General features: G+C 44.9%; 1 protein-coding gene across 1 annotated transcript; it reads right to left on the bottom strand.

The window, feature by feature from the left end:
* Positions 1-520: 520 nt before the first annotated feature.
* Positions 521-14,030, bottom strand: marchf11 (membrane-associated ring finger (C3HC4) 11). The gene is made up of 4 exons (XM_084368182.1): positions 12,604-14,030; positions 7,458-7,613; positions 3,898-4,090; positions 521-2,651 (listed from the first exon to the last, which is right to left on the bottom strand). Exons 1-4 carry the CDS (start codon positions 12,958-12,960, stop codon positions 2,329-2,331), a joined length of 1,029 nt encoding a protein of 342 aa, XP_084224308.1. The 5' UTR covers positions 12,961-14,030; the 3' UTR covers positions 521-2,328.
* Between the last annotated feature and the right edge of the window lie 1,729 nt (positions 14,031-15,759).

The following is a 15,759-nucleotide window of genomic DNA, read 5'->3' as shown; positions in this document are numbered from 1 at the left end:
CCGCCCCCACGTACGTTGGGCTTTGGCGCCTTCGGAGGCCGCGCGCCCAGATGGAAAAAAACATTAATTAAAAAAAAAGATAATTCACGACAGAAAAAAATTATTCTTGCTGTTTCAGTGTGAAGATAAAATTAGATGATGTAGAATAATTAAGTTACCTGGTAGTTTCAGCTGCAGTTCAGTGTTTGGTGCTCGGCGGTCCGACGACATAAATCACTACAGAACAAAAAACAAGTTCAGTCACTTGATCGTTGATTCATGACAGAAAGTGAACACAAAGATGGCGCCGATTCAGTCCAACGACGGCTGCTCACCTCCAGTGTTTCTCCTGCCTGCAGGTCCACACTTGTGCAAAGTATTACACACATGATAACTTGAGAAAGTCGACCAACATCGGATCTTCTTTTTTCATTGTTGGTTCTGGATGTGAGGAGGTCACCGCTGTCACCCTGAGGGCTCTGAAGTAAATTCGACATCAGGCCAATGACCCACACTGCTCTCAGTTTATATAAATATTCTTTATACATCACATCCATGTTACATTCAAAAAGAAATAGAAATACAGCCAACAGCAAAAGTCACATTCAAGTCATGTCTGTGCTGCGCGTTGGGACGTCGTCACCCGGCCTCCTAAGGCACCAAAAAAACCAAACGACCCAAAGAAGTGAGGTCGAGAACAGAGCCCCAAACCCATCCACCACCACAGAACCCCACACAACCCGATCACCACAGGGCCCCTGGAAGCTCAACAGAACGGCATACAGACGGATCAAAACCACAAGTATCAACAGCTGTATTTATACCGGCACAAATCATCTGAGGATCGGGTCAGAACGACGTTCACAGACGACTGATCTGAAGTCTGCTTTGTCGTGTGAAACTAAAACCTCACAGTCGTTCTGACGTCGGGGTTTGTGCTCATTTACATTCTGTTTAATCCTGCGACCCGACCCGACCCGACAGAGGCTCTCTGAAGGGTCAGGGCCTCTACAAGGGAAGAGGTACAAAAACTGAAGAAAGAAACACAGTGATAAAGATACAAAACTCTCTTCAGCAGGTCTGAAAGGTCCAGTCCGACACTCACAGCTGTAAAAACTCTTTCAGCACAAATCTCAACCTTCAATCACCAGTGATACAGATCATCATTTTAATTTATTTATTATTTATCATTTACTTATCACATATAATCATGTGCCAACATGTTAAAGGTGTAGCTCATAATTACAGTCACAGCTCTGAGTTAAAAAATAAGATAAATGTTGTTTATCTCATAATAATTTCATCTCCTTCATTTTGTAACTTAAATTTTTAATCTCATGATTTCACTTTTTAAATCTTATAATTTGGATTTTTATCTCAGAATTTTAACTTTCATGTCATAATTGAAACTTTTTAATCTCCTAATTTTATCATATTAATGACTTAAATCAGAATTTTCATTTTTTTAATCTGATAATTATTAGTTTCAGCTCAGGATTTTAATCTCATAAATTAACATTTTTAACCTCATAGTTTTGATTTTAATCTCATATTAATGATTTTGAAATCATAATTTGGATTTATTTTACAACTGTAATTCATTAATCTCCAAAAATTGACTTTTTATCTCATATTTATGACTTAAATCAAAACTTAAATTTTTTTTAATCTCATAATTTTTAATCTCTCTCATGAGTTATGATGGGAATATTTTTTTCATCAAGGTTAGTTTCATCTTGTTTTTTTAATCTGTAACTGGCAGAAAAGTCCCTCCATACTTCCCAGAATACCCCAAGATGTTCATTTTAACAGACTTAGTTTCAGTAATCATCCGTCCGTGCTGAGTTTATTTCTCTGTATTGATCAGCCTGTAGATCTAATAAATTAAACCATTTAAAAGTTATTTCCTCTTCAAGTGAACAAACTCAGACAGCTCACATGAAGGAAACCAGCAGATCAGTTAGAGAGTTATAGTGCCACACTGACCGTGTGCAGTATCTGCAGACCTGAACCATCATTACGTGTGACAAAGTTTTAAATGAGATAATCTTTCCAATGACTACTTTACATTCACACGACGTGACTGCTGCACACTGGTCTGGAGAAAAGGTGGAGGTGAGTGTGGGTCACAAAGGCAACACCACCACACGTGAGTCGGGTTAACTGTTGAGGTTGTTTTGAGGACCGGCCCCAGAAGAGACAACTATTCTAACTCATGAGGAAATATTTAGTAACCAGGAAAACCAGAAACAATGTGTGTGTGAGTGTAAACGGCCCAGAGGAGACCAGACCGACACCGCCCAGTGTAAACCATCAGATGTTTTGTTCCTGCATAAATACCGCCTGGTGTTACACCGATGTTACGCGAATGACCACCTCTCCTGAGTCACTGTCCTGGCTGAGGTTGTTTCGGGGTAACAGGCCGGGGCAGAAGGGGGCCAAACAGAGGCAGGTCCATGGCTGGGGCCCCAGCTGGGTGGGGTGTAAGGGGCCGTTGGGCCCAAAGGTGACCAGAGGCAACCAGAGCGTCCTGGGGCCCAGTGAGGAGTGGCCAGTGCTCGACTCCTCCATGTCCTTCGCCTTATCGTAGCTCTGAACGTCCCAGTGGAGGTTGACGGCCCGCCAGCGCATGAAGACGTTGTACACTGCCGCCCCCTCGTGGACAATAAGGCCTGTTACAAGGACAAAACAAAGAGTGGCACATTAAACTTCACAGTATAAGAGGATCAACATTTCCTTTAATGTATCTTTAAACCAGGAAACATGCTGAATCAGTTATCGGGACGTCTTCTTCTAACTCAGATTATAATCCCTCCAACAATTCCCAAGTGAAACAGGTTTTATTAGTGACTGAGGACGACAGTGAACTCTCAGTGCAAACTCTCATCTGACTTTGGAGGCCGAAGTCAGATGTCGGATTCACAGGTTAGCATGAGTCGGCTGCTTCCTGGTACCAAACAGGACGAAAGAGACTACAAATCTGTTTACTCATAATTTACACTGAAGCCTTTCCTGCCACCACACTCTGCTGTAACCCCTGGAAATATCTCAGGTATCAGCATCTGTCCTGGGTGATCCAGACTCAAGTGTACAGCTCTCAGTCCAAGTTCACAGCTGGCATTAGACTGTGTCGATGTGTGAGTGACCATGAATGATCAGGTCTCTCTTCCCTGCACTGGGACAAACCGTCACCATGTTTTGAACATGTTTTAATGCTGAATTTGCAAGAACACATTAATGATAAATATTCAGTCAGAGACAGAGTTTCACACAGTTTATAAAGTGTCTCCAACTCAACAACTCACTAAACTGACACATTTTCAAAGGGAGTCTGGGGACAAAGAAGTCGCCTATACTGGTTACTGTTTAGTGTGTTTGTAAAATGAGACATGTTTAGATCAATAAAATGTTTCTTCTCTCATAAATTGAGTGTAAATGGTGAAATCAGTGTAAACAGTGTGTTCAAACAGCTGCTAAATGTTGGCAGGTAAGACTTTAGCACTTTAGACACAGAAGCAGACAGGCTGGTACAGCCATGCTGCCACAAACTGACACTTTCTACAAGGAAACACACAACTGACTGTTTTCATTTAATGCTGAAGTTACAAGGAGGAGACAATGATTCAGAGTCTGTCAGAGACAGAGTTTCACTACGTTACAAAGTTTGTTTTAACTCAACAACTCTTAAAATCACCACATTTGTTAAGGGAGTCTGGTGATGTTGTGGTTACTGGTTCAATGGTTGCATCAGACTGGATTGCATTAAATATTCGGCCTGTTAGCAGCAACAGATAAACAACACCAACCAACAAAATGCACCTAAAAGGCCAAACGGTCCCTGACACAAACATGAAGATACAGAACGTGTCGTGTATAACGGACCCCAGAGGATCGCTTGTTCGATGTGTCCAGACTCACCTACGCAGACCAGGTCCATGAAGCCGTACATGCCGTAGCAGATCTGGAAGAGGATGTCCCGACGCTGCCAGACGGCCTGCGGGCTGAGAGCTGACCACAGCAGCCAGGAGATGCTGGCCACCAGGAAGAGAGAGCCCAGGAACACGGCGATGATCTGCACCTTCTCCACCAGGGTGATGGTGATGGACTGCCACTGCACACACAGAAGAGACACCACACTGAAATGGACTGAGGATGGATGGACTGGAATGGACTTATACCAAATAAATGGCACCATGGAAGGAAGTCATTTTTTTTTTTTTTTTACCAAAACAAAGAATCTGTCATTTTATAAAAATTCACATCTCCACCAGTTTTCACTTTCTTGCAACCAAATGTTGCTTCTGCGTCGTTTTAATGTCGTTCTGTCACTTCTAGAAGTGATTTGGTCCTGCATCAGTAACAGAGCCACAGATCCTAAATATAGCTCCTGTTCTGACTGTAGATGTACATTTGTCAGAGCACTTGAAACATTGGTTGAAATTTACTACAAATATAACAAACGTGCTTCTAAAATCATCTGCCAGCCCTTCGCTTTAAGGAGACAGAAAACTAACTACTACTGAAGACCCGTCTGTCCTCTCTGCTGTGCTACAGACAGCAACCCGGCTGGAAAACAGCTTCAACCAGAACAGGATCATGTCCGGAAAGTTTCACACGGTCCTGAAAAGCTGCTACAAACAAATAAAATCTCTTAAAAAGGAGATGAGGGAAGCTGAGACGAAGTGGAAACAGTCCATGAAGATGTGAGAGAGGTGAACGAAGCTGTGTACGAAATCAGTAACAGGAGAAAATGTGGAATAGAAACAAAAAGCACAGAATAAACTTGATGAAAACAACTCGGGAACAGAGAACTGTGGACGCTGAGCGGACGACTGTGAAGCTGTTTGGAGAAGAAAAGACTGGAGGCAGACTGAGCGGACACACAAACACACAGCCGAGCCTCAGCTGTGTGTTTGTTCAGTCTGCCGGTGACTCAAGTCCCATCTGGAGCGAACAGATCTGCAAAGGCCTGAATGTTCTTCAGCGGAAGAAGCGATCCAGAATGCAGATATTTTAAGCCTCGGGAGTCTCTCGTCTGTTCAGCGGCGGAGGAAACGAGGACTGAAGGAAACCTAGCCGACAGCCGAGACCTGGAGAGGAAACGCAAACACTCGTTCGCATCAAGCTGCGAAAACAACCATCGTTATTTCTTAAAAAATAAACTCTTCATTTCAAATGCACAGTAGGGTTTCCAATTTAGTTGGGAAGAAGTACCGTTAAGGGTTTTGTGTTGCATTTCCACAAACATGAGACGATCAAGAACCAGATTTAAGGTAGAAAACCTGCTCACATCTGTTAAACTCCTCACCAGCAGTTTGTCACATAAGACTGCTGGAACAATGACGAGTCTCGATGGAGGATGAACACAAACCAGAGACACATTTTACATCCTGGCCTTGTGTCATACGTGTCATACTGACATTTCAACAATACGTGTCATGTCACGTTCCCATTACATGTACAAAGCCGACTTTATCCTCCTGACCTTCTCACAGAGTCATCAGAGCTGCCACAATAATATCAAACATGCTCGTCATCTAGGATTTAAAATCTGGATGAGTGCATCAGTACTTTATATGATATATATCGTTATCGTGATATAACATACATGTCGTCTTTTCCTGGTTTTAAAGACCCGTACCCACTTCATTATATCCACATTACTGATGATAATCGATAAGAAATCTTGTTAGTAGGACCTATTTGGTAGAAAATACTGCTTTTGAGAAGATTTCAAAATAGCAGGATATACAAAGTGTATCGTGATGAAGCCTAAAAACATGTTGATACTGTTTGAAGGTCATAACGTCCAGCCAGACCACAACAATCAATGACAGGGGGGTCCAGGACCAGCTGACGGTGCTGCCAAGCAATGCTAAAAGTTCTCGCCATTGAGGCTAACGTTAGCTAGCACGCAGAGCAGAAAACCTGCGTCGGCCGCGTCTCATCCAGACACGTTTAACCTCGTGCTTCTGTTTGTTTCTGACTGCAACGAGTTATCTCACCACACTAATCTCCATGAGATTACATGTGAGCCCAGCCTCAGTCTGCAGAGAGCTGACGCCATGCTTCTCCTGCAGAGCTGTGTCACTTCATTCAAAATGAGTTAATACTGAACGTGTCCGTCACTTTAAATCAAACCCAAACTCTAAGTGTTGTTTACTGTCCTCGGCCTGCTGCTTCAACAAATCAGGAGGAACTTCAGACATATTGCATTCAGAGATTTAAAGAGCGTCTTTGTGTTCACAGATTATTATGGGATGACTGAAGCAGTTTCTGTTGTGTTTGTTCACGATGGATCCATTCAGGGATTTCATCAATAATGCACACTGTTATTACTGCAGCTCAATTTTAGCTGCAGTTCTGCTTCATCATCGTGGTTGAAGCTGGGTCCACTTATTTCTACAGTTTATTAGCAATGAGTCATTCATGAGAAATGATAATAAGCTGCTGTTAAGATGTGTTTGTTCAGAGGGTCAAGAGGAAGAAAAACACACATCATTTAAGAGTTTGGGATGTTAAAATCCAGTCCAGGCGAACCGTTTTGCATGACAGGATGTGGCAGATGCAGGTGGGTTTATTTGCTGTCAGTTTGCCAGTGAAGCTGCTGTGTGGCTGTTTTCCTCCACCAGAGAAGCTGTGAATGTTTCTGAGCATAAATCTAACCGGTGGGTCGATGCATCAGAGAGTGTAAAAACAATCTCTTGTTAATGCCTCTATAATAATTTAGAGAGCACGCTCGGTGGGAGAAATCTGTAACCTCACAGGTTTATGGCTGTAAAAAGCCGTAAAAAGAGCCATAAAGGATGAAATGGCTGCAGTTTGGTGCCACGGCGCTCGTCAGGCATTTAAACTGCCTTTTCAGGAAGAAGAGAACGGCTGTTTCAACGATATCCACGAGCTCTCGGTTTATATTTTAAAACCTCCATCGTCATGTTCCAACAACACGACTTCAAGTGTTGATGAGTCGCTTCAGCATTTATTTTTTAGTGTGGTGTTAACACGGGCGACGAGGAGCACCCGAAATCTCCTCAATGAGTGTCAGAGCTCATAGAGAGCGCTGCAGGACATCATCAGTCAGCCTCTGTGAGAAACTCTTTGACTTCTCAGCTCTCTTCTCTGTGCATCATCTTTAAATTTGATTAAAAAAAAGTGCAAGAAACCAACTGAGAATCGTCAGAATCATCCAGACTTCTTGACTACAGAGTGATATGATAAGAAAGAGAGCAGGCCGTTACCAGAGAAGCTCCTTCCTGCTAGAAGTCAACACTGATTAATCTTCAGACGTGGTCACCATCGACTACACAAAGCTAAACCTGAATCACAGAGATGTGACTGTGATTAGTAATCGTTCCTGCAGCTACAGACTGATGATGATGTCCTGAAAATGTTCAAGTGATAAATGACCCATTTTATCATCAGCTTTAAAGACCTGTTGTCACTTTATACTTCAGCCGCAGTGTAGAAACCAGCCGTACCTGCCACGGTCTCTTCATGTTGATGGCGATGACGTGGAAGCGGTAGCAGCAGAGCTCGCAGGTCCAGCAGCCTCGCTCGCTGATCCACTTCAGCAGGCAGTGCTGATGGGTGTAACGCACCGAGCCGTCACACCGACACGGGTTCAACAGGTCGCCCTGCAGACCGGAGAGAGAACGAAGGTCAGGTATGAGTGGCAGAACACACTGGAGAAGACAAAACAGCTACAACAGAAATACTTACAGGTTTTTCCCTTTTTAAAAAAAACAAAACAACAGCCTGCAAACAGCAGCAGAGATAAAGTCACTGAACACACACCAACACATTTTAACAGTGTTTCTATCTGTGCAATCTGAGTTGAAAATGATTGTAGATCTATTTTTTTAATAGCTTTCAGTCTCAGGTTGTTCATTTTCTGTTAAGGACTGGAGTCACAATGAGTCTGTGGTGGACGCAGAGCTCACGCTGACCTCATGTGGATGAATTCAAACCGTCCTGGCTTCAACAATCAGCAGGCAGGAAGCACATTTCTGCCTGATTCATCACCAGAACGGCTCAAGATTTCCCTCCGCTATCGTATTTCACACATTTAACAATGTAACACAGAAGCAGCACAACCAGAGACCGCTCTCCTCGTTCTTAATACTCAGATCACGTCTGGTGTTTCCATGATTTTGACAGATTAAACCTCTGAAACTATTGATGTTAGAGCCGCCTGCCAGATATTAATCCAACATCAGTTTTCAAAGTCTACGTGTCAACTTTCCCATCATCTAGAAATCCCTGTCTTTTGGCCTTCACCTCCCAGCAGCTCGTACATCACACACAAGACACGAGCGGCTCACCAGAGGGCTTCACCAGCATCGCTCAGATCAATGATCATCTCTCAAAGACACAACACTCGGATAGTAGCGGCGGGATGCAGCGAGACATTAATCATCACAGCCGAATCTATTTGTTCTGATGTTTTCTTTCTTCCTCGAGCAGCCGTTGCTGTAGCTTTGACCTGCAGGCCCGGCTGTGAGTGGCATATTAATAGTGTATTAAGGTCAGCGGTCAGGGAGCTCGTTCTTCATCATGTCATATTAACCTTGTGGGTTTAAAAGGACCTCGGAGGTTTCCACTTGAATGAACTGACGCGGGTCGGCTGTGACTGATAAAACCAACATCATGGACATTTTTAAATACGTTTCTGAATCTGTAAGAGGACGTGTGATGAAAGCACTCCACTTATCACCGAGTCAACGAGAAGGTCGACAAGGCTCCAACTGAAGGACGGTAACATCCACCGAGGGTTCAGGACTGGACTGGACTGGACACGGGCCGTTAACATGCTGTGGGTCCATAAACACCCTGATAAAACCACAGTACTGTGCATGAAGTGTCATTCTTTACCCTAGAAACAGTAGTCTGACATCATCCCAACTCAAGGTCCACTTACTAGCTTCTTCACTCCGCGTTCAACCCCATCTCATGGTCTTCATCAGTGTATGAAGTTTATACACAGTAGAAAGCTCTCCAAAGAGCGAGTGCAGTGAGTGGTTTTTATACGAGCTATTCGAATTTACAAAAAAAAAAAAAAAACTCCACTCAAGGGCCCTTGCTTGCTTCTTCAAAGGCTTTCTATTGTACCTCATGGTCTTCATCGGTTTGGTTTGCAGAATGCTCACAAAAGATGGCGAGTTGATCTCGAGTTAAAATGACTTTGTCAAATAATTGCAGTAATTAATAAAACAGTCTAAACTCAAGGTCCACTTACTCGCAGTGCTTTTGACTCCATGGTCTTCATCAGTGAACAGAATACACCGTGCAGTTGAAAGCTTAGTAAAAAGACAGTAAGTAGCCCTTCAGCTCAGACTATAGATCAATACTGTGATAACTGACGTGCCAATCTTCACTCAAGGTCCACTTACACACTTTTAACCACATCTCATGGTCTTCATCAGCATACAGAGTTTGTAATGCAGCACACAGCTCTCCAACAAGCCGGTAAGTAGACCTTGAGTTAGGAACAAAAACTGAGTCGCTTCTTTCAGGAGCTCTCAAACTCGATCCACTGATGAGGACCGTGAGCTGCAGTTGAAAGCTCCAGGAAAAGTCTAACAAGCGAACCTTTAGTTTGTTCAGGACCTTTCGTCCATGTCGGCAGCAGCTGAACGAACTACTGAGCATAAAACTGAACCGACTGCAGACGAAGGATCCCAAACAGGTTGGTTTAACGTGTCAGTGGATGTCGAGCGCAGACTCTTTATCAGCTGCTGCTCTCGGTTAAGAATGAGTCGAGTTCAACTCTGATGTTTTCCCGGCAGGTTTTTGTGAATCAAGCAGCGGTTTTCTTGAAGGAAGCAGCTCCTCTGGTGTTGGATCTCATTCTCACTTCATCTGCTCACACATGAATATTCAAAGTGTCAGATTTCTGTTTGGCAATCTTCCTGATAACTGGCGAGCTCTCCCAGCCTGAGGCCTCGTATCAAAATCAAATATGAGTCTGGACCCGGAGGCAGAGCTATTAGATTAGCTCTGCTAATAGGCTATAGCCCACGTTCAGAAGACAGGATATTCACTTAGGCATTTACTGCCCTGACTCCTCTCTTTCCTTTAAGCTCTGGCGAGGATGAATGGTCCCTCACCGAGGCTCGCTGTCACGATACCAGCGGGCCTGCAGAGTGTCATGTTTCAGAGACAGAGTGTCCATTCGTCCCTGCAGGTCCACATCTGTCCGTCCACTTCCAGGAAGACGTGCAGACAGTTGGACTGAGGCGTCGCTGGGTGACGATATTTATTATACATGGATTCTGATTCTGATGTGGAGCTCAAACTGACGGGAATAAAAACACTTTATTTATGAGAGTGTGACGTGTTTTATCAGCTCCGACTGAGACGTCCCACTTTATTGTGTTTCTAACATTAAACACCTCGACTCGTCTTTGTGAGCTTTATTACGTGTTGGAGTTCTGATCCGCTGAAGCTCCGGCCTCGGCTGTGGGCAGTTATGTGACTATAATTGGATTTTGGACGACTTTCACATTTTATTCTTTTCTTTATCTTTTATGGACAACAAGTTGTTTTAAATCTTAAGTGAGTGGTTATAAAACTGGGGTTTGGGGACCTCCAGGTGTCCTCGACAGGTTGTTCATGAGCAAAATGATGAATAAAGCAAATATTTAAAGGAGCAGTCTGTAGTTTAGGGGAAGAAATGTTAATGAGCTGAGAAAGATCCTCATTGGCTGATTTTTTTCTGCTAAATAAACAAACTCTCTTTGTTTTCATGAATAAACAAACTGACCTTAAAGGACAACACAGTTTATACTGTTCTACTTTGTTTATATGTGGCGGACCCTGCCACCTTTCTAGCTTCAAACAGTGTTCTGGGACCTTATTGTCCTCTGAGAACAGCTGGTTTATTCACTGGGGGAGAAAAGTTTGTGTTATTACCTCATTAATGTTGTAAATATTAAAATTCAGACTTCTCTTAAACTACCCAGTTCTGCTTTAAAACAGAGGACAGGAGCTCCTGACCTCATAACATGAGTGCTATTGATCGTTATTGTGAGACGGTGATGTGGTTTGAAAGTCGTCTTCTGTCACGTCACTGAGTTTCTTCAGGAATGACTCACAGCAGTGGAGGATTTAGATCAGGGTCGACTGATGTGGCTTTTTTATTTTCTTTTTATGAGTAGGTTTTTGAGTCTCATTCCCAACTCGTTAAATACCGACACTTTGAGGTGGCGACCGTCATGACCTTTAATCCCGAAGCATCAGTATTTGATAAATTGGGAATGAGACTCAAAAACCTACTTTTCTTACAAAAAGGACTTTTAACGGATATTTGGAACTGATATTCATGTGCAGTAATTTAAAATGGCCGGTGATGTAATATAACTAAGTACTATTTACTCTAGTACTATACTTAAGTACAATTTTGAGGCACATTACTCCTTTTTCTGCTACTCTTCTGCTCATCGGCAATCAAAAATCCATCGATGTCCATAGTGGGGGAAAATCCAGAAGCTGCTCTGTAGTCGGTGGTGCGGCGCTAAAACAGTCACCATTCGTCTGAAGTGGACACCAGAAAAAAAAGTTTCTTGCAGCAGCTTTAAGTGACAAGAACAACGTCTAATTAGTAAAATATAACTTGTGAAACCTAAACAGTACGTCCACATTCACAGTGTTACATCATATATATTATCCTGTGGGATTATTATTACTGCCGCCGTGTCTGTCTGTTGGTTTGTGATCAGGATTAAACAAAAACTACAGGACAGATTTCCACCAAACTTGGATGGAGGATGAGTCTCGGCCCAGAACAGACCCAGCTAACTTTTGGTCCGGATCCGGATAAAGTGACGGATCCAGGATTTTGTTGTTTTTTTGACAGATGAGTCAAATTTCCACACTTTTGTTAATTTCTCAGGGACTCATGCATGGATCTGGAGACGCATTTAGGTGACTAAAAGGGCACCGTCAGGCCTTGGCGGAGGTATGCACTCTACCGAGTCCCATTTCTGTGCAGGCTGGATTTTTAACGTTGCAGCATGTTAACCGATGATGAATCAGATGTTAGGAGATGTTTCTGTGTTTTGTTTGTAAAATCTGAAACACAACGGACTGTCAGGGGAATGTACCCGAGTACAACGAGTGTGTCTGTCTGTAGAGTAGAGTAAATGTATTTAGTTACTTTTCACCGCAGGTAACGCAGCTGTTGAGATGTTTAATGATCGGTGACTTCTGGAGCTGCTGATGTGTGAGCTGTCCGTGGTGCTGGAGTCACTGCAGCAGCTCAAGGTTATGTGCAGTTTAGAGGAAGCTTGTGCTTCATCACAGATGTTTCTGTTGAAGGTGTGACACATCAACTCTTCACATGTATTTTGGTTCTGGTTCTGATTGGCTTTACAGCTGGAATCCGTCCAATCAGGCCGGTTTCCAGCATGTGAGCTGCTCCACTCAGCAGGTTCACCTCGTTTTAATTAGATAAGTTGCTGCCGTCAGCCAATCAGGGTCGAGCTGTGAGGTCCGTGCCCTCACCTTCATTCACTTTAACTTTCATCAGTGTCAGAACCAGGACTTTAAATCTGATACCGTGACATCAGTCGGTTCTGACGCCGTGCAGTGATGTGAGAGCTGCTAACATGTCAGCGGTGCGGTTACCTGCTCTGCGCCCTGGAAGCAGATCCGACAGCTGGGAGTGGGGATGCAGGTTTCGCTGCTGCAGTTTGAATGCATCGTCTGTGCCTTGCTCGATGTGCCCCCGACAGCCCCGTCCTCACTGGAAATATTCCCCGCGTTGTCCCCCCCGCATGCATCCCCGCAGCTCCGGCCCTCCCGGCAGCCCTCTCCCTCCTCCGCCTCCTCGCCCTGCTCTGCCTCGTCCTCGGCGGCGGGGTGCGGACGTCCTTGGGAGCCGTGCGGTTCGCCTTCATCCCAGGTGTGGCGGTGGGTGACGGCAGTGCCTCCCGCCGCCTCCCCGCACGCTGAACCCGCCTCTCCCTCCTCTGAGCTCATCATACAATGAAAAGTCGAGACCAAAATTGCATAGATGCGCCCCGACGGCCACAAATCCACCGCCGCTGCGGCGCAGAAGCGATGCAGCCTCTAGGCTCCCGGATCACGGTGCTGTGGGAGGATGTGCCTCGAACCTATGGTGCTGCGGCTCCGTGGAGCTGCGGATCAGCGGCCGGATCCCCCCGGTGCTGCGGCCCGTCGGTCGGCTGGACCCGCCTCATGCGCTCCGGAGACCCGGGGAGCATTTCCAAGCAGCCTCCATGCATCGCACCGGGACTCAGCCGTCCTGAAGCGCCGGATTCCCCCTCTTCCTCTTCCCTTCCTCCTCCTCCTCCTCCTCCGCCTCTTTAGTCCCCGCTGAGGAAGCTGAGAGCAGCACAGCAGCGGCGGGGTAAAGAAAACCCGGGTTGAACCCCCCCTGAGGTGGACCAGTACGCACCCTGCTGACGGGCTCTTGAGCAGGAATCCTCCCCGAGTCAGCTGCAAGTAGTCTGATGAGTCCGACACTCTCAGGAAGCAGAGAGGACCATTTCCCCCGGGGAGATGACCAATCAATCACATTATCATCCCATTAATATGATGGAGGAGATGACTCTCAGACCCGTGCACGCACCACTCCCGCACAGAGAGCAGCCCGCACAGTCAGTGCGTCCGGCTGCCGCAGAGAAGAGTTGGTGTGGTGACATGTGGCGACCCGCAGCACCCTCCCCGTGTTAAAGGGCTCAGCTGCTGGGTTACAGAGGCCATCACTATCACAGACGGTGACTTCAAACCTCTGTGGACTTTAAACAGGCACCTCGGCCTGTGAGTGATGGAGCTGGGCGGGTGGATCCCAGAAGGTGTCTGATGGAGAATACAGGGGGTTATTTAGGGAGGTCTTGGTCTGGTTGAGGTGATCACAGGGGTCCTGGAGCGAGTTCAAGCTCCTTCAGACTCCTGATGGTGTTCCAGGTGTCTTCCAGGGTAGGAGAGCTTCTGTAGAGGACATGTGGGGAACAAAGAGGGTTCTCCAGGGCCAGATGTTACCAGGGAGGTTCATCTGAGGGGTTTTAAAGGTAAAGCTCAACCCTGAAAAGTCAGGCTCAGTCATCATCTCCTCCTGATGATATAAAGACTGAGCCTGACTTTATATCATCAGGAGGAGACGATGGCTGAGCCTGACTTTATATCATCAGGAGGAGACGATGACTGAGCCTGACTTTATATCATCAGGAGGAGATGACTGAGCCTGACTTTATATCATCAGGAGGAGACGATGGCTGAGCCTGACTTTATATCATCAGGAGGAGACGATGGCTGAGCCTGACTTTATATCATCAGGAGGAGACGATGGCTGAGCCTGACTTTATATCATCAGGAGGAGACGATGGCTGAGCCTGACTTTATATCATCAGGAGGAGACGATGGCTGAGCCTGACTTTATATCATCAGGAGGAGACGATGACTGAGCCTGACTTTATATCATCAGGAGGAGACGATGACTGAGCCTGACTTTATATCATCAGGAGGAGACGATGACTGAGCCTGACTTTATATCATCAGGAGGAGACGATGACTGAGCCTGACTTTATATCATCAGGAGGAGACGATGGCTGAGCCTGACTTTATATCATCAGGAGGAGACGATGGCTGAGCCTGACTTTATATCATCAGGAGGAGACGATGACTGAGCCTGACTTTATATCATCAGGAGGAGACGATGGCTGAGCCTGACTTTCATCATCAGGAGGAGATGATTTTAGGTAATCTGTTCCTTTAAGCGTCGTCTGTGAAGTGAAATAAATAAATAAATCTTTTATTCTCATTGGATATGTTTTCTCAGTCCCCTTGTTTAGTATTTTATCAGCACTGAAATGGTTTATGACACATTATATAATATAGTTGTAACTATAAGACCATTTTAAGGGTTTGTTGCTGACAGCATTTGTCAGCAGTTATAATTTCTTTTTTTTAAAAAAGACATTTTATTCATCATCTGTTAAAACAGCAGCTTCCAGGAAGACAAACACATTAATAATCACGTCTGCTAACGTTACACTGTTATAAATGTATTACATTTATATATTGTGCTTATAAACGCTCCAGTAAAGTGTCCACTGTTCCAGACTTTAGCAGAGGAAACAAAACGTCCCGTGATGATCTGATTACCAGCCTCCACATGGACCTGATAATAAAGTGCGAGGAGCCTCGGCTGCTCTTCCAAGAAGAATCTACCCCGGCTTTTTTTTTTTTTTTTTTTTTTTGAGGATGTCTATCGCTTTCCGGGGAGCGGGTCAGTAATGGACTCTAATGCAGCAAAGGAAATTATCCACTCATGTCCAATCACTACCTACGAGGCACCGATCAATACCAGGTCCCCAGGGCTCGCAGGGAGACCGGGCTCGTGCTGAGAGCATGGAGGGCCGGGTGGACTGCCTCTATACGCGTTTCTGTTTCAGGAGGGTGGAGACGTCTCTGAATTTAGTTTGGGATTTTACCTTCTGTCTGATGGTGTGGCGCCCGCTCATCTAATACATATTTAAAAGACCTCTATCACGGTCGTTCAGAGTCTCTTCTTGTACAGGACATACTGCACCGAATCACCAGCGTCGATGAGACAAGATCTGATTTATCAGAAGAACATTTTTATCAGGATTTTATATGTGGTAACAACACGCTTTATTAATGGTTAATATATCATTTCCTAATCTTCTAGCCATTCATTAGAGGAACTTTGTGTTGCCAGGCTGTGAGGAATCCCTCGCGTTTGTTGAAGTCATTAATAGAAAAGGGAGTGACTTCAAGACAAGTCTGTAGTTTTAA

The sequence above is a fragment of the Pagrus pagrus genome, assembly GCF_965226575.1.
Source record: "Pagrus pagrus genome assembly, chromosome: 12".
NCBI lineage: Eukaryota > Metazoa > Chordata > Actinopteri > Spariformes > Sparidae > Pagrus > Pagrus pagrus.
Note: the sequence above shows the minus strand (reverse complement) of the source record. Positions and strands in the feature narration are given on the sequence as shown.